The 22,891-nt window shown below is 47.5% G+C and overlaps 1 protein-coding gene across 2 annotated transcripts in view; it reads right to left on the bottom strand.

Moving 5' to 3' along the window:
• Positions 1–1,016: 1,016 nt before the first annotated feature.
• The window catches only part of PCSK2 (proprotein convertase subtilisin/kexin type 2), a gene marked incomplete at both ends in the record, with an annotated part of 215,608 nt that continues 193,733 nt past the window's right edge, over positions 1,017–22,891 (bottom strand). For both annotated transcript variants that reach the window (XM_079718832.1, XM_079718831.1), the window contains 4 exons: positions 1,017–1,503; positions 7,740–7,967; positions 16,352–16,452; positions 18,417–18,632. In XM_079718832.1, the coding sequence (XP_079574958.1) occupies positions 1,017–1,503; positions 7,740–7,967; positions 16,352–16,452; positions 18,417–18,632 (1,032 nt within the window). The remainder of the gene's footprint in view (positions 1,504–7,739; positions 7,968–16,351; positions 16,453–18,416; positions 18,633–22,891) is intronic.

A 22,891-nucleotide genomic window follows, 5' to 3' on the forward strand; every position in this document is an offset into this window, starting at 1 on the left:
CCTTCACACACCTCTTCTGGAACAGAGGCCGTTTCCCCAACTCATCAGAGAAATCACAACCTGCGGAAGGTGTTTCCCTCTAGTCACGTGCTTTGGAAATCAAAGCCCAAGCAGAAAGCTCTCGAAAACACTCAGCTCACCTCTCACTTCCATCAGATTAGGAAGCCCCAGAGTGACTGCAGAAAAGGAACATTCCTGTGTTAAAAACCACTAAGCGACTCTTTCCCAGACGTGTTGCCATCCTGCCTTGCCTTTCTTCTTTTGGGTAACTATGGGGGGAACCCCAGAAAATTGGGGCTGGGATGAAGGCTACACACACAGGGTAATTTGGGCATCTCTAGCAGAGTTTACCATCACTCAGAGCTGCAGCTGGTAAAGGGCAGCCAGGCTACTGAGATTTTACATGTATCACGCTGGCCGAGTGAGACTAGCTACGATGTGGGCGCTGGTGGCAGGATTTCCAGCCTTCATGCTTTCTGACTCTCTCTTCCCCATCTGGTAATTAGGGCACCTTTCAATTCACGCCACCTCCATTTACGTCCCTGAAAACTCTTGCTAAAAGTCAAAACACCTTTCCCCAAAGGATTTACAGCATCTGTGCTTTAAGAGACTCAGAGCTCACCTCTGTCATAATCTTGGATTCTCCTTTTAAGTAACAGGTCCTCAGCTGAGACCGTGAATCAACGTCCTTGGAGTCACCGTGCCTGGCTTTTTAAATGCATTCGCTTCTATGAAAGAAACTGAGGGGACAGCGGTCCCAGGTTTGTTGGCAAGATATCACCTATCTGAATGACAGAAATAAAGAACTTCGAGTCACAAAGAGGACAGAGGTGTTGGTGGGAACACTGTATTTGGGGCACAGAATAAAAAAGGTTGCTTCCATGGTAATGAAAATAACCACTGACAGTGAGCGAAGCTTCAGAGCAAGAAGTTGGAATCGCTTGTGTGGGGGGAGGTTAACTGCTAGATGCCCGGCTGGGGCGACGGGCCAGCGGTGGGGACCAGGCGCCGAGGGGCTAGTTCTCGCCCAGGATGCTCTTCAGGCTTCTCTCCACCGCTTCGTCCAGCTCTTCCTCCAGCTCCTCCTTCTTGGACATGGCCAGCTTGGACTGGTAATCCCTCACCACCTGGTCGATGTACGGGGCGCTCTGCGTGCCGTGGAGCATCAGTGTCCACTCCTTCAGCACCCCCTTCTGGGGCGCGCTCCCCACGAAGCCCAGCTCCAGGGTCCAGGTCCCCCGGGCGTCTTCCCCCCAGGTGTGGGTGGTCATGAAAGGCCACTTGTCGAAGCCCACCTTGGCGTCGTCGTCCCGTGGCCGCCGGCTCAGCAGGATGGACTTGGTGCCCATGGGGGACGTCATGTTGATGTTCAGGTCCCCTCGCCTGGTCGCGTTGACCGTGACGACAGCTTGCACGTGCTCCAGGTAGCGGACGAAGTTCTCCTTCCCCTCGCAGGCGGCGGTGGTGAGCGTCAGCACCAGCTTGCCGGTGGGCGGTATTTTCCTGAGGGCAGAGGGGAGGAGACCGTGAGGGCTGGGCACACTCTCCCAGGGGCTCTGGAGGCGGCTCCCGGGGAGCGGGGAGAGCAGGGGCTCTGGGGTGAATTATTATTATTATTTTTTAGGTAGCTGAAAATTTTATTAGAAAATTCAAGTGTAGAACTCTACAGTAGGGACTTCCTTGGTGGTGCAGTGGTTAAGAATCCACCTGCCAATGCAGGGGACACGGGTTTGAGCCCTGGTCCGGGAAGATCTCACATGCCACGGAGCAACTAAGCCGATGCGCCACAACTACTGAGCCTGTGCTCTAGAGCCCACGAGCCACAACTACTGAGCCCAGGTGCTACAACTATGGAAGCCCTCGCGCCTAGAGCCTGTGCTCCACAACAAGAGAAGCCACCACAATGAGAAGCCCACACACCGCAAGGAATAGCAGCCCCCGCTCTCCACAACTAGAGAAAGCCTGCACGCAGCAACAAAGACCCAACGCAGCCCAAAATAAATAAATTTATATATATATATAAAAAAGAACTATACAGTAGGTTCGCATTAGTTACCTATCTTATACATAGTATCAATAGTGTATATGTGTCAAACCCAATCTGCCAATTCCTCCCACCGGCTTCCTTCCCTATTGGTGTCCATACATTTGTTCTCTCTGTCTGTGTCTCTGTTTCTGCCTTTGCAAATAAGATCATAGGAGGAATGGATAAAGATGTGGCACATATATACAATGGAACATTACTCAGCCATAAAAAAGGAACGAAATCCAGGGTTAATTCTTACACTTGCTGTGTGAGCCTGAGCAAGTCACCCATACTCTCGGAACCGACTGTGTGTGGACGGGGCAGGCAGCAGATGCTGTGGACACCGTTCCTGTTTCTCCTAAGTCACTGCTGGGTTTGCCTGCAGCTGAGGCTACTGTGGACCCTGACTGCATCCACCATGGGTATCAGCATCTCCCAGCTTCTCTCCTGGAGCCTTTCCCTGCCCCCTGGGAGCGTCCTCAGCCTGCGTGCAGGCCAGCCCCAAAGTGTCAGGGATTTAACCCCACAGGGAAAGCCCCCTACCAGCGACTGACGGAAGGTGGTGAGTACATACACCTGGCTCCCTCATTCCTGGTGGGGACAACTCAGTGTTGCCCAGGGTGGCAAGGTGTCGGTCAATGGAGCATCAATGCGTCTTTATTGGATTGCTTCCTCTTCCCTGCCTACAGCTGCACCTCCTCACTTGTTTCCTGAGACCATCTCTCAAAAAATTGTCAGTACCCAAGTCCCATCAGGGTCTACTTTTGGGACAACCCAGACTGAGACAGGAGCTCATATACTTTTCTTTTAAAGTACTCACTACCTTGATAAGGAGAAATTATTGCTAATGTGATTGTTATCACTATCATAAAAAAGCTGAAACTGGGTTAATTAATCCTAGTGAAGAACAGTCCTGTGACAGATCAGGGGAATTTGGGAGTCTCTTCGGTCATAGGGTTGGAGCCCCACAGACGGTCAGTCTAAGATTCCTCAGCTGTCTTTCCATATACCCGATCTCCTTTCTGGAAGTGGCCTCCTTTGGAGATGAGATGCTCGAAGGTTCTTGCACTAGAAACATAATACAGGAAACTACATTTGAGGAGTGCATGGTATAATGGAAGGACTCCAGACTTCGGGAATAAACATATTTGGGTTAGAATTCTGCTTCTATGCTTACTGATCAGGAGAGCTTGGGAAAATTTTTCAAATTCTTGAAGTCTCATTGTCATTGTGGGTGGGTTTAAATAAGACCATGTAGGAAAACACTGAGCACAGACCCTGGACCATGATACTAGCTCCCTTTGTCTATGTTAATGTTCTCCCTGGACATGGCTTTTATTTTGGAGCATAAAATGGTGTGTATTTTTTTTTAATTTTTATTTATTTAATTTATTTATTTTTGGCTGCGTTGGGTCTTTGTTGCTGCGTGTGGGCTTTTCTCTAGCTGTGGTGAGCAGGGGCTACTCTTCGTTGAGGTGTGTGGGCTTCTCATTGTGGTGGCTTCTCTTGTTGCGGAGCACAGCCTCTAGGCACATGGGCTTTGGTAGTTGTGGCCCACGAGCTCTAGAGGACAGGCTCAGTAGTTGTGGCGCACGGGCTTTGTTGCTCCGCGGCATGTGGGATCTTCCTGGGCCAGGGCTCGAACCCGTGTCCCCTGCATTGGCAGCGGATTCTTAAACACTGCACCACCAGGGAAGCCCATGGTGTGTATTTCTAAACACACATCTTGTAGAATACATCTACAAAAAGATGCTGGTCATACACCCAGCTCAGAGCCAAGCCTTGGTTCTACGTTGCCTTTGGAACCAAGGCAAAGAACCTGGGAGGGCTTGCTGGAGCTCCCCTGAAGCTCATTGACAAAGGCAATACTCTCCGAAGGAACTTAAAAATATACACATAAACAGTCTCCTGGACCGTGTGTGCTCTGCGTGGACTCTGATGCTGAATCATGCATCCACTGGCCATGGAGATCCAGTGATGGTGCGGGGGCGGAGGGTCCCCAGCAGCAGGCTCTGGGGAAATCATCCAGTTTGGTGGAAAGCAGGCATGAGGCCAGCTTTGGAGATGTGAACATGGCAAGCCACGACCTGGACCTCCCAAAGAAGATGCTACTTACTCAGAACAGGGTCAGAAACGTAACAGGTGAGCTGATAAATGATTAATGATCACATGGGCTCCAGCCCCTGGGCAGAAAGCTATATGGGTAGACTAAAGGTCCAGTTGTGGGTAAGGAATTTGAATTTTCTGAGCTCATTTTCCTTACCTGTACAATGGGGATATGACTTCCTACCTTGAAGAGTTGCTGTGAAGATAAATATAGACACACACTCATATACGTTGTACATTTACAAATGTCTAGACCAGTGCTGGCCAACAGCACTACCAATTCCTGCAAGGATGGAAATGTTCTATATCTGTGCTAATACAGTGGCCACTGGCCACAAGTGGCTTTTGGGCACTCGGAATGTGACAAGTATGAGTAAGGAACTGAATTTTTAATTAATTAAATTTAATTTTAGTGATCAATTTAAATTTATTTAATTTCACTAAATAGCCACATGTGGCTAGTTGCTTCTGTTTTGTATAGCACAGATCTAATTGTTGAGAAACTAATTGGAATTTTGCCATCCACCTGGGCAGGTTGGCGTGGGAACAAGCACACACACCTGTTAGGATTCACAAACTGTCCTAGAAGCCTTGGGGTTGGGGTGTGTGCCAGAGTCGGAGGCTTGTTTAGTGCCTGGGGGACTTGCCTGCTCCCCAAATCCCCATCCCCACCTGACCGCTGAGGGCCTGGGGTCCTGGGGAGAGGACATTTAACTGCACTCCTCTTGGAATGTTAAGTCACTTTGAAATTGACTTGAATTGTGAATTCTAGAGGCAGCAAGCTTGGTAGAGAAAAGAGAACACCACCCCATCTCACAAGCGACCAGGCGTTCATTGGTCGGGAGGTGGGGGCAGCTCTCGTGGATGTTTCTTACCCTCTTCTTGCTACTTTGTATGTTCTGACTTTCCTCCAGTGCCATATATTGCTTTTAGAAGAAAAGGAATACAACTCATTCTTATTTTAAAAGAACAGGGACAGGTGCTCAGGAAAAGTCAGTTTATCAGAAGGTTGCAGTAGGAGATGGTTGTTTGTGGAACCAAAGAGGCTCTTCAGAGACCCTGATCTAGCCACACAGCCACGTTCGGGAACACACTCGCTGCGGAAAATGAGGCACCCATCAGAAGGTGTGAGCTACTCTCTGAACTTTCAGAGACAAGTACAGAAGCTTGGTGCTCAAGTCCTATAAAGACAAACATGGCTTATATCTTTGTCTTACTGCACGTTGGTGCAAAATGAGGGCTCAGTGACTTTGTGCCTAGAAATAGGCGTTGCTTCCCAGGGTGCCCTTGGAATGCTCTTTGGGTTCTCAATCCTCAGCTGTATGATAAAAACAGTTATGAAGCTGTAGTTGTTTTGCTAGAATAATAATAGTAACAATGGCAGCTGCCCTTTCCCGAGTATCTAAAACACCTGCCATGTGGTAGTCACTGAAGAACACTCAACAGGGGTCACTTGATGTTTGCTCTTCCCCATGTCACAGTGTCAGGTGGGCATTAACCCACACAGAAGACACTGCAGCTCAGAAGGGACCGGTCCACAGCCACCCGGCCAGCATGGTGTGGCCGAGCACACCTTCTGCTCTACTATGCTGCTTCAGGCATTCGGATCAGGTTTTAACGTTGATCTCCAAATTCATTTAAAATCCAGATTTTGCCACAGTCTTCAAGGAGCTGAGTGAACAGGGGAGGGTGGAAGTGGCCTGTGCCTGACAGCGTGCTCTGGGGACGCTGGCCGATGGGGCGGCCTGGGCTCCCTCTGCTCATGGCCCTTGGCTGGTCCAGCACAGATGCTCACAGCCAGTTCTATTTTTCCCTTTTATTTTAGTCAAGCATCCTTTACAGACTCTCCTGATAAAGCCTCTTTAGAAAATTGCTTTCGAATTGACTGCTTCTCTGGGAAGATGAGTGCTGAGGAAACTCATAACCCTGACGGTTGCCACTCACCTGCTCAGAGGCTGTTTCTGTGCGGCCCTGCATAGAAAGTGGCAGCTGTCAAGCCTGCGGATCCCTCCGTCCCAGCCCCTGAGAAGTTGGATTCCTGGTGATAGGGCTTCCTCTGCCAGAGGCACAAGTTGGCCTGGGCATTGCCCTCAGGACCCCCCCGCCCAGCCTCTGAGTTCTTCCATGAGCACATCTGCCCCAGGCCTCACTCACCTGCATCTGAGAACAATTCAGGTGTGGGTGGACGAGGGGACACAAAGCCCTTCCAACAAGGCTGCCTGCCCCCTGCCCCTGAATCTCCCTGGCTGGTCTGGTGGTCCTATTGTCACCGTGTAGACATCTTCCTTGTGCCCAGGGGATGCTGGCTAAATGTTCATTCATTCATTTTTTCCATAAATATTGATCCCATGACTACTAAGTTCCAGGCGCTGTTCTAGGCCCTGAGGACACACCAGCAAACGAGACAGACGAGGTCCCCATCCTCCTGGAGCCCAGATGAGTTAGTGCTGAAATAGCTCTCGAGTTTCCTTTCATTAAAATAATGCTGCTGAGACCACCCACAAATCTCAGGCTTCTGGACCTTACCCCAAACCTTAGAAATAAGAACCTCTGTGGGGTGGGGCGTTGACATACATATTTTCACACACCAACCAAGAAATTCCTCTATACTTTAAATTTAAAAATTGCTGTCACAGTATGTGTGTACATGTGTATTTTGTTTGGAATAAAATTGTCTCAACTAACAGAAGGTCATTTGTGGAAGGTAAATTCTCAATGGATTTGCATAAAAACCTGTAAGAAATATGTTTTCTATATAGACAAGAACATCTATAGATATTGTGAAATAAATTTAACCTAGTGAATCAACTGAAATATAATAAAAGACTTTTCCAGATTAAGAAAATATAAGGCTGCTGATATTGGATAAGTTCCCAGTTAGTTGTGAGCCACTGGAACGGTCACATCTCAGGGCCTCAGATTCCTTAACTAAAATGAGGCGTCCGACAGCCTATTTCCAGTGTTGCCCCTGGCTCCAAATTCCAACCTGTACCTGGATTATGACAGAAAGTTCAGTGCACTTGGAATTGGGAGAGAAACGGTCATTCTTCTCGGCATACGTTCCACATCTCCCTCTCCCCTCCGCCCCCCAGAAGCACAGAGCGTGAGGATCAACAGAGACCCATCCTTCTTGTCCAGGGCAATTGCGGAGAACAAGGTCTGACATCAAGGTGAACCTCGACTAAGCAGGCCCCAATGCCCGTTCCCCTAAATACTGCAACCGTGCCACCTTTCTGTTAATCTCAAATGTAGCCAGGATGCAACTAACTGTACATCCTGCTCTGGTCACACTGCCCATGGTCCCTACCTGCTGTGGCCCAGCATCCGCAAAGGCACAGACGCTGTAAGTCTTCCCCTTGGCAATCCCTCTTTGTAAACCTCTCCCTTTTTGCAATAAGGGAAAGAAGTTCCAGGCCCCAGGGCTTTGTAGACTGGATACTTTGGAGTTGTGCAACACTGCAGCTCTGCCTGGAAGCTGGTTGTCCCTGAATCAAATCCAGTGCATCTCGGGATGGCGCAGAGAGGGAATCTGTTATGGTCACCAGTGCAGTGGCGCCATCTCTGGGTATTTTCCACAAACAGCAGTAGAACTGCTGCCCCCACTTACTCAGGGTCCTGCACGGAGCCTCCCACACAGTGGAACCTCTCAGGCACAGTTTTCCAGTCTTTGGCCATTTTCACCATGGCGCCTGCGTCAAGCACCCCGTAGCCAAAGAGGTGATTAAACTCCAAGCCGACCCCGTTCCTCCGCCACTGATGGACCTCGTCATGAAGCTGGTTCCGTTTGGAGGTGAGCACAGTCAGATGCTGCATGTCTCTCCAGGTCAGACCCAGGCTGGGTACCGGAGGCAGAGTGTTTGAGAGCAAGGGTGGGGGAAGAGGGGGGAGAGAGAGGGAGAGAGACACAATGACTAAGGTAGGACATAGACCCCTGGTAAGATGTTGAAACATGTATGAACCCACAAGTCAAGGGAGGATTTCCATGCACTACTGAGAATATAGGTATAGATATATATCAATTAAAAATACCTTGCCTTTCTTACTCAAATACATTTCAATTGCGATATCTAACACACACTGGAATGGCTAAAATGAAAAGACTGACAACACCAAGTGTTGACAAAGATGTGGAGCAACTGGGTATTTGGTGATGGAAGTGTAAGTTATTGCAAACACTTTGGAAAATGGTTTGGCTCTATCTTCAAATGTTGCCCATGTGCTTAAGCTATGGCCCAGAAGTTCCATTTTTAGGTATGTATCCAACAAAAATGTGTGTATATATTCACCAGACATATATGTATTGGAATGTTCATAGGCCTAAACTATGAAGTCCTCAAATGCCCATCCACAGTGAAGTGAATAAACCAATTGAGGTGTGTTTATAGGAGGTGGAACACTGCACTGCAATGAGAATGAACTACAGCTACTCAGAATAACAGGGATCTCACAACTGTGTGAATCTCACAATAAGAATTCTGACCCAAAGAAGCCAGACACAGAGGAGAACATACAGTACGGTTCCATTTGTTTAAAAAAACAGGCACAATGAATCTGTGCTGTCAGAAGCCAGGTTAGTGGTTGGTCTTGGGGTGGCAGTGCCTGTAAGGGACACAGGGGGCTGCTGGGTGCTGACAGAGTTCTGTTTCTTGATCTGGGTGTTGGCTACACGGGAGTGTTCCATCTGGGGACATGAAGCTGTCAGTTCTTCAAGGACAGAGACAACAGCTTCAGCATATTTGTCTCCCAGTGCCCAGGACAGCCCTCGGCACACTCTTCGTTCAGCAAATAGACAAGTTTGCTTGCAGACTTGTCTTTGGAAGTTAATGTCTAATAGTCTGTGCTATTGACATTAGTGTCAATGTCTGTGCTTTTCAAAGTGTAAGTCATGACCCGTTTGTGGGCAGATCAACTGATTGCACAGGCTATGTATCTGGGCTGCACAGTAAAACTGTCTGGTGGGGACATTTAAAACCCCACTGCCGGGCCTCCCTGGTGGCGCAGTGGTTGAGAGTCCGCCTGCCGATGCAGGGGATACGGGTTCGTGCCCCGGTCCGGGAGGATCCCATGTGCCGCGGAGCGGCTGGGCCCGTGAGCCATGGCTGCTGAGCCTGCGCATCCGGAGCCTGTGCTCCGCAACGGGAGAGGCCACAACAGCGAGAGGCCCGCATACCGCAAAAAAAAAAAAAAAAAAAAAACCCACTGCTCAGGCCACATCTCGGACTATTTAAATCAGAATCTCTGGGAGGGGGACCCAGGCTTTGGAAATTGTTAACACTTCCCAGGTCATTCCAGTAGACAGCTGAGGTTGAGAACCAGAGATTTAATGGATGGGGCTATCACAAGTGCAATAGAACAGAAAAGAATAACAGTGTACATGTAATATGGGAAACTCTGTGTGTGTGTGTGTGTGTGTTTGCATGCACTCGTGTGTGGTATTGTGGTATGTGTTTGGGTTGCAATGCAAAATTAATTTCTCACTGAGAGTCACGGTCACAAAAGTTGGAAAACCCTGCACTACGGTTCTCCTTAGAATCAAATGATTCAAAGAACACCATCACTCATTTGATAAAATCTCAACACAGGCAGCATTCATTGGTTCAAAGCTTCAAAACAGAGTCAAAAGATGATAGTGATTCATATGCTCTTGAAATGCAGACCTTCAAGTTCTTTTCCCATTTAGGTTTGTACATAATATTGAGCAGAGGGAAGTCCAGGAAGACCTTCAGCTTTTAAAGAGAAAGTTGCAAGGAAGGTCAATGCTTATTTGAGAAATTTAAGAACATATCTTGGATATATGGTCCCCTGGACATATGGACTAGGTGAACAGTGTGAAATTTCCTGAAGTTGATTATGGCTGAAAGCTCTGTGTTTTCCTGGAATAGGATTCTGAATTCATTTAACTCAAAAGTGTCAATAAACGAGGATCTGGTGACCTCAAGGTGATCCAAGGGCTGGCTGACAGGTAGAGCATCTCTCATCTTTGCTAGGGGTTCTGCTGCAAAAATGAGCCATGCTTCTAAGCCCACTAGACGTTTCTCTGCAGATTTATTCTCATCGGGTCCATAAGAGAGAAAGAATGTGTTAGAACAAGGATGTTCTACTTCTAAAATAAATCAAAGCGTGCTCCATACTCCAATGTCATTGAATTTGTGACACCATTCGAACAACCATTTGCTTATGTCTGAAAAGTAGAACAGAATCCCTCTTATTTCCCCATTCTGAGCAACTTCTGAATTGACCGAAGATACTATTGTGTAAAATAATTATTTCATCAACATGCTTTAGGCTTTAATCCTACCATAGCAGCTCAAGGATTGTAGGTGATACCTATTAAATAATAAAAAATAAATTTACAGAATATCTACAATATAAAAGTCACTGTGTTCAGTGTTACAGGACAAGTAACATGACATTTTCTCAAATATTTTATATAATAGCTGGGAAAGTAAGACAGATATTTGGAAAGGTATCATGTCTAGGCTCCGCACTAGTTCCGGGCAGGTCGTAGGAAGGTCCCTGCCCTCTCAGAGCCTACAGCCCGGGGGACAGACAGACAACTCAATATTTTAAAAGGTGGGGGGCTGTCATGCCAGGGAAGCCAACAGTAGAATCTTGAGTTATCCCAGCCAGAGAGTCTCACAGACTGTGGTCCTGCATCAGAACCGCATGGGGACTCGTGACAGATATGGATTCCTGGCCTCAACCTCAGGTCTCTGGAATCGGCTTCCTGGAGGCTGTGGGCCTGAGGATGTGCACGCAAGACAAAGCGCATGTGATGCTTCTGCACACGGGGTTTGAGAACACGGGTCTGAGATGGCAGTTCACAACCTTGTCTGCACATGTGAACCAACGTGAACACAATGATGAAGTCAGACAGGACCCAGAGATGCTGATCCCATGGGCCTGTCCAAGCATCTGCCAAAGGCTCCAGCAAACCTGCTTGGGGTGGGGGTGGCGGGTGGTTCCTAACTTCTTGGCGGCACTGGGGGTGCTTGTTAAAGCTGCAGCTTCTGGAGATTCTGAGTCTGGACCTGGCGTGGGCTTGGGTATCTGTTGTTAGCAAGCACTCCAGGGATTCTGCTCAGCAGCAGCAAATTTGAGAAACTCTGGTCCAGGGGGTCAGCAAGGGTCTCTCAGGAAATGGTATTCTTAGCTAAGGTCAAAGGGATGAGTGGGAGTGACTGAGTAAACGCAGGGAAGGGGAGTTCCTAGAGAGAGAAGGTTCTGGAAGGAAGGATCTAGAGGCGGGAGAAGGCACATATCATCACAGGAGGTTGGAAGCCCTGCATGAGTCAGGGAGGTAGAGCCAGGAACAGAGGCAGAGAGGATGACACAGTAGAACGTAGGGACTTTATCTTAGACAGACAGGAAGGGCTGAGAGACCCGTGATCCGATCTCCAGAAACATCACCAGGGAGAAGGGATCAAGATGTGGGACTGGAAAGCGGATGCTGCAGGAACCTGGCCCACGAACAAGTGACCACGAGGAATGAGCCGCGAGCTGTAACAAGGCCGTGTGCGAGGAACCCCCGGTGAACTATCAGTGAAAATGGTGACATCTGTGCAGCTGGCAGGCCACCTATTGGCTGGGTCCAATCGCTCATAGGACCCTGTGCTGTTCCGGGGTAAACGTTCAGCTGTCAGCAGACTGGTCCTAGGCCACTTGGGATGGGCCATCTGCCTCTCAGTTCAGAGAGAACATCTCCAGAGGTCAAAGCCAAACCCAGGGCTTCTAGATAAGATGTGAGGACAGGCCAGGGCTCCAAGGAGAGAGGTCACTCAGGGCCTGGCCAAGGTGGCAGCCGTCTTGAGCAAGAGAATGTGGGATCTTGGAAAAACCAGTGTGAAGCCCAGGGAGAGACTGTCCCCGCGTGGCTGGAAGAGGAATCTTGCACCAGGGAGACCTCGGGATGGGATGTTTCCTAAGCCTCTAAAACTGGTCCTGGCAAGTGAGTTTTTGCCTGTGAATGATCCATAGAACTATATCTCCTACAGAGTCCTGCACTTAACGGTTGGTGTACTAACTTCCCACTGGTGCAAAATAGTGACCTTTTTTTTTTTTTTGAGTTCCCTATTTGTGAGGATTACCCCTGAAAGACCATTGTTTTTCAGAGTTCTTCTATTTATGGTATCAAATTCTCTGGAACCCAATTCACATTTTCCTCCTGATAATCAAGACAGCAAAGGGAATTTAAGGAGAGAAACAGATACAAAACTACATTTCCCATCCTCCCTTGCAGTCTGGGGTGGCCATGTGACAGTTCTGGCCAATAAGAAATAAGTCCCTGGGTGATTTTTCAAAAAACTTTTAAACAGGGATCACTCAGCTGGTGGATTTCTTTTTTCCCTTTGCTTTTCCCCTCTTCCTGCCTGACATGTAAACATGATGGCTGGAGCTCCCATGGCATCTAGATAACACAAAGGTGTAGAAGAACAGAAATCTAGAGACAGAGTCCCTGATTCTCGGTGGCCACCCTGCACTTGCCCGGGCTCCTCACCTCTGTATTATCTTCTGCATGACAGAAAAATAGACTCCTTCATAAGAAACTTATTAAATAAAATTAATATTCTATTTTAAATATATTGTTATTATGCTATTAAAAAAAAAAAGAAAAGAAAAGAAAAATAAATTCCTGTCTCAGTTTAGCTGTTGTTTTTGGATTCCCTGTTTTCAGTCTAATACGGGCACCTAGTCAGAGGCAGCATGCGATGTTCATATTCCGCAAATGGCACCTGAGTGCTAGGTTCATAGAGCCCTTGCCGTACTCCTGGATGCCACACACTCCAGGCCACAGACCAGCACGGGGCTGGCTGCTCTTGCAGTCCCTGAAAAAGGCGATGAAAAGACAGATTCCTGGGCCATTCATCCCTAAGGATGTGATTCAGTGACTTTCGGCTGAGTCTGGGGAATCTATCATTTTCAAAACTCCCCAGTGCTCAACTTCACTAGTTATCAGGGAAATAAAAATTAAAACTACAGTGCAATTCCACAGAATGCCCACAAGAATGGCTAAAGTGTAGAAGACAGATAATAGCAAATGTTGGCAAGGATGTGGAACAGCTGTAACTCTCATACACTGCTGGAGGGAGTGTCAGCAAGTGCACCAACTCTGGAAAACTGCTAGACCTGCACCTCTGTATACCCCACGACCCAGCTTTTTGACTCCCTAATATACATCAAACAGAAATGCGTCCACATCTTCACCAAAAGACATGTACAAGAATGCTCATAGCAATGCTACTCACAATAGCCCCAGTGTGGAAACAACCCAAATATCCACTTAGACAATGGAGTAATATTCAACAACAAGTATGAACAACCTATAAGCACACACAGCAGCATGGAGGAATCTCTCAGACATAATCTTGAACCAAAGAGCACATACTGAGACTTAGGTAATGGTCTATTTCCTGATTTGGGTGCTGGTTACATGGATCTGTTAACTTTACAAGAAGTCTTTGAGCTGTACCTAATATTTGTGCACTTTTCTCTGCATCTAGTAGACTTAGATAGAGCTCACATGAAAAAATCCATCCCTTGGAAGGTCAGTTTACTATGGATGGTTCTCCTGGGTCACAAGTTTGCCTCTTTTGACATCTACCCCTCAAACCCAGCTCAGCCCTCTTGAACCACCCAGAAAGCCTGGGGTCATGGAGAGAACCCCAAATATTTGAAGGCAGCAGTAACTCCCCACTAAAGAAATTCTCCGGAATTTCTCTCATATTGGTCTCACTGGGAAATGTGAGCAATGTTCCCAACAACTCAGAAAGGCATTTTCAAGCATTTGACAGAAAAGCGTTTTATGAGATTAAACAACAAGGTGATGACTGGTCAGAACAGAGGCGTGGTTTCCCTTTATTCCCTGGAGCCATGGGGGTGGTCATTCTCCCTCTTCCATGGTCCGGATGGGAATGCATTTAGACAGGATAATTTGTTTACTGTATTCAAGCTGCTTTGGAAAAGCTTTCTTACTGGACCTCTGGGTGGGTAACAGCCCTCGACTGCTGCCACATATGTCACCAAGGACTCCCAGCTGCCTCGTCTGAAGATAAAGAGAGATGAGCTGTAGGAGATGAGCTGTAGGAAGTGTTCGTGGAAAGTCTTTCCCTCCTCCGCCCTCCGGGCTCTCTCCTGGGGCTATTTCATGCTGAGCAGTGGTTTCAGCTCCTGGCTGTTGGAGCCTTTTGGCCCACAGAGAATCTTTGGAGTTTACATTCCCAGGTGGGGCTCTTAGCCAACAGCCAAACAGCACAAGAATATGGCAGCCCAGCTCCCTTGCCTTGATGTGGAGCAAACTCTGAGGCATAATTTACCCTCCAGAGCTCTCCCTGGGATCAGGCTGAGGCCAGAACTTCTGAAATCGCATCCTTGCTCAGCTTCTTCCCCAGCCCGAACCTGCTTCCTCTCCTCCCCAGTGGTCTCTGCCGGGATCCCTCTCTTAATAAATCACTTGCATCAAACTCTAATCTCAGGGTGTGTTTCCAGCTCAGGTGATTGGTGTTCTGAGGAATTTTTGAGCACTGGCTCCCAAGATGGGCTTGAACCACCTACTGCCAGGTATCATTTTTTCCCTCTTTATGGCAACAGAGAGCACTCAATTCATGACCATTGCTCCAAAACAAAGTGTGCCTAAGTGGTGATTGCATTCTTTTCTGTAAGGAAATCTGCAAGTGCGCTAAAGAGCGGAGAATAATTGGTGCAGAGCCCATGAACCTGTTTAAAGTTCCAGCAGCCTGCTCCATTACCTTGATGTATGTAAGGGGTCACTTTGTAGGCATATAGGCCTGGGAAAGTGACTTTTTGCTTGCCAGAATCTAAGGAGACTTGGAGTCAAGTTCTGCCCTCTTAGCTTTAAGAGGAGACCAGGAAGCCCTTCTTGTTCCCTGTCCTCTGCGAGGCTCTGTGACAGGCAGCAGCCTCCCTCTGCTTGTCTGCTCCCAGCTGGAGTGAGCGAGGCCGGCTCAGACTCCAGGACCCAACAGGCCCTGCGAGGAACAGCTTCATCTTCAGGAAATGCACATAATATGTGAGTAAGTTTTGGTCTCTGTGCTTAATAGGAGGGCTTTGACCAGTGTCCATCTCTTCTTTCCTAAGATTTCCAACTGACTTTTGTTAAAAGAATCAAAGCTTGGCCTGGTCCAAAAGAGAAGTCACCCCCAATTTGGGGCCTTATCTGTAAAAGGAGGATAATGATGTCTTTTCTGCTTAAAGGCAGAGGGGTTGGACTAGATAATCTTTTGAAGTCCTTTCCTATTCTAGGAATCAGCTCTTACCTCCTTTGCAAGTCAAAAAATGCACTGCATATGTGGAGAGTCAAGCAGGGCTGCCTGAAGGTTGATGCTAGAAGCTCCGTTGCCTAGCAGTGGCTGACAGGGATGGGAACTCAACTTCCCTTCCCCAGGAGCCTGAATTCAACTTCTTATAAGTTGCTGGTCCTGTATTCTTGGATAATTCCCTGCCTAGCGGGCATTTGCACTTACACCACATGGGTTGTGCCTGAAGCCACAAGTTCATTGTTCAAACCCAAGGCCAGCCTCTGGTTTGCACTAAGAGAAGACAGGGGAGTGGGTGGGCAGGGACCTCTGCTGATGCTCAAATCCAAGGTGGGTCCAGCTGTACTGACCTGTGGCCTCTGCGGAGGTGGTGAGAGCAGAGGGGATGGTCTCCCCTCTCTGGTAGCTGGATGGTTTCCCAGCAAAGCCCATTTCTTGGTCTACGTTGTGTGACTTCGCCCACCTTGTCTCAGTGTTAAAATGAGTTCAGCCTTATAAATTAACAAATCTGGAGCAAGAGATTTCTGTTTAACACATGTTCTAAAAACCTTGCTGGATACCCAGCTTGGCAATGGTTTTCCTTCATTTAGCTGTTTGGGAGTATTATTAGAGTAAAACAGCCATGGGATCCATAGAAGATAAAAGGGTGTTTTCACCAAGAAAACATCTATGTGCCCCTGTGTGTGGTTGGATGTTGGGCTCTTGTGCTCTCTCAAGGATGTAGTTTTGTGGTGTGTGTGTGTGTGTGTGTGTATGTGTGTGTGTGTGTGTGTGTGTGTGTGTGTGTGTGTGTATCATTTAGCAATGCCCACCAGAGTTCATTGGCCCTGACTATTTACTGACTCTTACACCCGCTTTTGCCTCTGTGGACACCTGGTATTGGGTGGGGAGACATGTCTCAGTCCACCCTGCAGAACCGGCCCTTGGTCCCAAGCTGGAAACATACTTAGCCTCTAAAGCCAGTGCAAACACTCCAGCTGCCTCGGGAGCAGCCGCGGATGTCCCAGAATGCCTCAGGGTGCAGTTGCCGTACAAATCTGTGGTTGCCTGGAGGGGAAGATAGTGAGTAATGAGTGAGTCACACTGCTTTAAACCCAAAACAACGTGGAACAGAGGATTTTCTGTTCTTTTACTTAAACTCTGCCTTGTTCTGAAGAAGATTAAGATGAAGGTAAGGATAAGCTTAGCACCCATGTATCTATTTTGCCATGCATTTTATCTGAGTTTCCTAGTAGCCCGTGCAAAAAGGGAAACACAATCAGTTATAGTTACAGTGTCCACAAGATAAAAGCACGTCAATTGTTCAGAGAAGCGTATCTGCAGCTATTCTAGAGACCAGAGAGACATTTATCTTCTGGATCCTAAAAGGAAACATCATAGGTGGAAAGTGACAAGCCAATATCACCACCATAGTCAAAGCAATGGTGAGTTTTGTTGCATTGGGATTGGCTCGGAAAGCTCAGGGCCAGTCCATCAGCAATTTCTTTTCCCTTCAGGAAAAAGGGTGGCATTCCCAAAGAGGAAAGACAAAACAGGCTCAGCCACAGTTTGCCTAGAGAGACAGGCCATTAAAGAGAAGTGTTACATTCTCTACATCTAAAATCCATGGAGAGAGTCTGGAACACACTGAGCAACACATTTTATACATGAGTGATCACCCCACGGGAGGCTGATCAACTGAGTTTTAAAGGATTTTACAAAGAGAAAGTCCCCGTTTGCATTGTTTGCGAGAGCCAGGGTTTTCATTAAGATCATTTATAAACCACGAGAATACTCCTTCCTCCTGTTTGTCTGTAGGTTCCTCAAGTGGGCCTATTATTTTGGGGGACAAAGTACCAGGGAGGTTTAAAAGCATCTACTTGTGGAAAATGGCAATATTCAAAGAGAACTCAAGGCCCCTCCCCAGCCGTAGTAGAAAGAGAGTCATAGACAGGCGTTGAGGACAAAGTGACACCATTGGGAGGCTCTTGGGGCAGCGAGGGGGAGCTTCTTCACTTGTCCCTTTCTGCCCATGTAGCTTGTAGGATGACAGAGGCAAAACCTCCTTCTGCTTGGGAGGAGCTGACACGATCTCCATCCTCCCCAAGACCGGGGGAGCCCCAGGCTCATGGAGGGGAGTCAGGCTAAGGTCTGTGTCTCCTGTAGGTAAAGGGCTTCTCCTGGGTCATGTGAGAACCTGGCCAGCTGGTCAGGTGGAGCCCAGGCAGGCACTTGGGACTGCAGGACTAGCTGGTATTGGTGACTGTGTTTCTCCCAACCCCAGAGGAGGCAGTGGCGGGGCAGGATGTATCTCAGCAGGACTCCTGAACCAACCACTAAATTCCAGGCTTGGAAGACTGAGGAAAGGCCCCTATGTGAGTGAAATACCCAGAGAGAGGAAGAGATCCAAAAATGCTCATTATGCTCCACAGACATATATTTCTAGGGGCCTTGGAAAATTCACTATTAAACCTCGGTGCCCAGGAAGGAAGAGTTGCTCAAAGTGCAATAAATAAGTTTGTGATTCTTAACCTTTTTGTTTTCTCAATCATGGACCCATTTTAAAATACGATGGAACACACTACTCTTCCTTTGAGGAAACACACATGTGCCCAATTTGGGGGGTTTTATGGACCCAGAAAAGTCCGTCCATGGATGCTATTTTTAAATTACTGTAATAAATGGATGAGTTCTTGGCTCAGATGGGTGCAGGTGTGATGCCCCAGTTCTTAATATTAGTTATCCTTATAAGTGATGTGCTGGGGGCAAACCAGGGTTCATCATTATTTGTAAGCCAAAACAATGGACAAGAAAATCGATGGAACATGAGCGGGAAGGAGGTCATCACGTTCTTGTTTGTCGTAGGTCTCTACCTTGATAACAAGGCATCATCAGCCTGGAAGAGGGTGGATCTCCCGCGGGGATAGGCCCTGACTCTTTGAGGGAAGGGGGGTGGGGAGCTCCTCCTCCCATGACGTCACTGTGTCTGCGCATGACATCAGGAGTGTCCACCCACCCGGCCTTGCACTCACCACTCCGGCTTCGGGGTTTCGCTTGCGCCCGTTGCTGAAGGTGGAGGCCAGGGTGGAGGAGCAGCTCTCATCGTACAGGGCGGTCCTGCCGTCGTTGATGGCCGAGTTGATGGAGATGGTCCACATGCTCGAGGCGTAGCCGTCGCAGTTGCAGTCGTCGTAGCTGCCGCCGTCCCCTGAGGCCCACACGTAGATGCTGCCTTTGCCCCCTCGGCCCTGGGGTGGGGGGGCGACAGGGAGAGATGCGCGGGCTGCAGGGGGTCCCGCCGGGGCTGGGGTCGGGGTCCGGGTGGGGACCTGGGCTTCTTCAGCAGCTGAGCGCAAGGACTGGCTTCCTTTCTATCTGCCCTTGAAAACCACTATCCTTCTGGCCGGGCACCGTGAGAATTTTTCTTTTCAGGAAGGATTCAATAGAAAAGTCATCCGAATTTACAATTTAAGCTGGGGATAACAAAGTGAGAAAAACTGGAAGAATCTCCTTAAAACTGACAAATGAACTGCTTTTAAACATAGTACATTCTCATGGTAAAAAGTCAAAGTATATGAAAAGGAAAATGAAAAAAAACATCCCCCTGCATGTAATTCTTATATATTCTTTCAGGCATTTTTCAGCAAAAATGCAAATGTACTTGTATATTTATATCAATACTTAGCTAAATAAGATATAAAAGATATTTATAGCTTCTATTTTATATATTATATATATTTTATATAAGTTTACATATATATGTAGATATTGTAAGTATAAAATACACATTTTACTTACAGATTATATATATGTTGGTGTGTGTGTATATATATATATATATAATACACTTTTTTTTTACTCAGTTGGATTGTACTAGAATTCTTTTAAGCAAAATATTATATATTGTACCTGTGTAAGGGAACACCAAATATATAAATATAAGAAGAAAGTCTAATATGATCAAGTAAAACATACAGCAAAAATAATTTTAAACATAATGATGTGCACAGTGATTACTACCATATGCTAATTAGTTATAACCAGCAAGCTTAGTTGTAGGTACCTACAGTTTGCATTGCTTTTCTGTTTAAACCACTTTCTTAGTGCTTCTGTTTTTCTTTTCCTGTTCTCTGTCTTCTAGGAGAATTCTCTCTGCCTCCACAACCTGGAGTGGCCATTCCTTCTGGCTTCCTACCTTCTCACCCCAGGGTCAGGAGGGCCGGGCCACCCTGCTTTGCCCCGCAGGCTGGGTGGGCGGTGAGGAGGGCAGGGATGTCGTGTGGCAGGTGAGCAGTAGGTGTCCAGCCTGGCCAGGACTCTGGGTAACCCTCTAGGGCTAGGACAAAAGTAGAAATCATGGCAGAGAAAGTCTGTCCCTGCGTGGCCACCAGCGGTCCCCGGTCCTAACTCAGTGGTTTAAGGGCAGCCATGCCAGAGGAGAGAGGATAATTGGGTCACTGCCAAAGTCTCTCTGCCTCCTGACAATGAGAAGTGACATTCTGATTGCTTCTAACAGGACTTGGAGTTAATTAGCCTGTGGCTGACTGAGTCAATACATCAACAAAGGTTGATTCAGCCACCAGCTGAGAACTGTCTTCAGCACCTTGGTATATCTGTCCTGGAAAACTCTATCCAAATGAGCAACTGCTCTCAGAAACCAGGACACAGAGGGAAACAAACGTATCATCCTTACAGCTTGTGCAGGGGATCACCCTCTCAAGCAGACTCAGATTTGGGCTCAATGTCAAGAAATGGCACCCTCGGAAAGTGAAACAGACGTGAATCAGGGTAAATGGGTGAGGCTGCCACCTGAGGAATCTTCCTCTGAACCAGCCCACAGGTGGGCTGCTAGTGAGACAAGCAACATTTGCTAAAAGGAAACCAGTGCTAAAAGCTTTCTCAGTTTGGTGTAGGGAGATGGATTGTGACTCTAACTTGTCAGGCTTTCTCTGTATTCATGCCCCCTTTACTGTATGATTTGCAGCCCTGCCCATCAAGAGGAGAGGTCTGTTTCCCACTGCTTGAATCAGGGCTGGCCTCCTGTCTTGCTTCGGCAAACAGGATGTGGTGGGAAGTGGTGCTGTGTCGGTTCCAAGCATTGGTTTCAAGGAGCCCTACCCACTTCCGCTCTCCCTCAGAGCACCATGGGAACCAACCTGAACCAGCCTGCTGGTTGATGACCGACAGTCCAGTCAGGTTCACCGTCACAGCCAACAGCTGCCAGACAGGGGAGACTACCTCAGACCAGAAAGTCTGTAGCTCACCCTGCAGCTGACCACAGATGCATGAGTGAGGTCACCTGAGATTAGCCAAGGATGGCCCAGGTCAGCAGACCTGTAGACCCATGATCAGACTTAAATGGTTGTTATTTTAAACTACTGAGTTTTGGGGAAGTTTGTTATGCGGCTTTGCTCACTGATACACAGAGAATAACTATCAGCGTGTTTCTGGAGAGTAAGCAGCAAACATTAGTTTTGTTTTGGATGTAAGACTTGCCCACAAGAATACTTTGATTGCTGGGAATATTAAACTTCATTTTCCTAAGATGTGTGTGTGTGTGTGTGTGTGTGTGTGTGTGTGTGTTACATGAGGCAGTAATAATTATATTCTTGCTTCTAATGATTGGGTATCAGCACCAAATAGTCCCTGGATTCTGGGGAAGATGGGCCACTGAGGAGCAGACCCTAGTTCTGGGGGCAGATGAGTGGGGAGGGGCATCTATAAGAGGCTGAGAGCTGGCTGTGGGATGGGCCTGTTATCAGCGTGCCACACTTTCCTGTTGAAATGACACCCCAAGATCCACTTCTGCCCCCAGCTTCACCTGAACAGCAGCTGGGCTGAAACCAAGATAGAACAACTGCGACCCACATTCAAGCAATCACCAATTGGAGGATATGACAGATGATAATCGCAGCAAGCACTTCTGCAGCACTTACTGTGTGCCAGGGACAGCTCTGAGCACTTTACATAGTAACTCACTGCATCCTCACAGCAATCCTATGCAGCAGCACAATTCACACCAGCCACACGAAGGATAAAATACTTAGGAAGAAATTCAACAAACAAACAAACAAAAAAAATAGGACTTTGAAATTCTGTGGAGGGACACAGGTGGAAACACACATCAACACTGTCATGTTCTTGGATAGAAAGGCAGCATCACAGAGATGTCAGTTTTCCCCAAGTTAACTTACAAATTTAACTTGATCCCGACAGATACACTGCATTGATTGAGATACTGCCACGCTGGGCAGTTCAACAGAGGGAATTTTATCCAGGGAGCAAGTGGTAAAGAAGAGCAAAACCCCAAACGGGGTGTGGAAGGGTCACCCAGAGATGAGGGAGTGGATGGCCCAGAGCCTGCACTGCGCAGGTGTGGGCTTCCTGCTGGGGGTCTCCCGCCCTTACTCTGTAACGCATGCTCAGTAGAGATTGGTGGGCACACTTGCCCTCCATGTTATTCCGGTTGACGATGGAATTGCCTTCTCTGCCTCTCCTGCCACTCTTGCTTTTTTTCTTTCTTTTTTTTGTCAAGTGCATTTAGATGAAATTAAATATGTGGTGCAATTCCACTTTGAATTCTGTCTTTGTATTAGTCTTCTGGAGTATAGTGGGATTAATGTCTCTCAAAAGTTTTCACAAAAAGAGAATTTTTTGCCAAGGCACTACTGGCGGTATTCAACCTCCGATGTTGTCAACCAGGGGTGATTTTGTGCCCCAGGGGGCATTTGGCACCGTTGGAGACATTTTTGGTGTCACAACCAGCATCTACTGGGTAGATGTGTGTGGTGTATGTATTATTAGCATCCAGTGGGTGGAGGCCAGGGATGCTACTAAAGTTTCATAATGCATAGGGCAGCCCTCTGCCTCCTGTCCCCACCAGCTACCAACTAAGAATTATCTGGCCCAAGTGTCAACAGTGCTGAGGCTGAGTCTTTGCTCTAACCTATTGGCAAAGGGCAGTGAGTTGGAACTTGCCGATTTTAAAAGCATAGCCTAAAGCAGCCTTTCACAGACTCACATTTCTTAAAAGTTCTTGCTGATTTTGTATTTTGCTTATAATATAAAATAATGGCACAAATTGCTTACCATTGGCTATAGTAAAGTTCCAGCTTGAGGCTGGTGCGGCGGCTCTGTGTACCCTTGGCACATCACCTGTCCCAGGAGGTGAAGATCCCGCTTTGAGAGACTTGGGGCTAAAGTGAGTCGGTCCCTTCATCCTCCCCAGTGCCTAGTGACCCGGACTAATGACCCCCTTCCCCAGGCCCTGGCCCAGTGGTGGTAACTGCCTGCAGACACTGGTGAGGCCAGCCTGATAAAGTTTGTATTTCCTAAACACTTAATTACACTCACTTTTATTTTCCAGTCACCTTGACATCTTAATACAACATTGACATACTTTTAAAAAGTCATTGTATTTTTATAATGAAAACCATATTCATTGTGGAAGAACTAGAATCTAGAGCATAAAGAAGAAAATAAAAATCCTATGTGATCGCCCATGAAC

This window comes from Hyperoodon ampullatus (assembly GCF_949752795.1).
Source record: "Hyperoodon ampullatus genome assembly, chromosome: 14".
NCBI lineage: Eukaryota > Metazoa > Chordata > Mammalia > Artiodactyla > Ziphiidae > Hyperoodon > Hyperoodon ampullatus.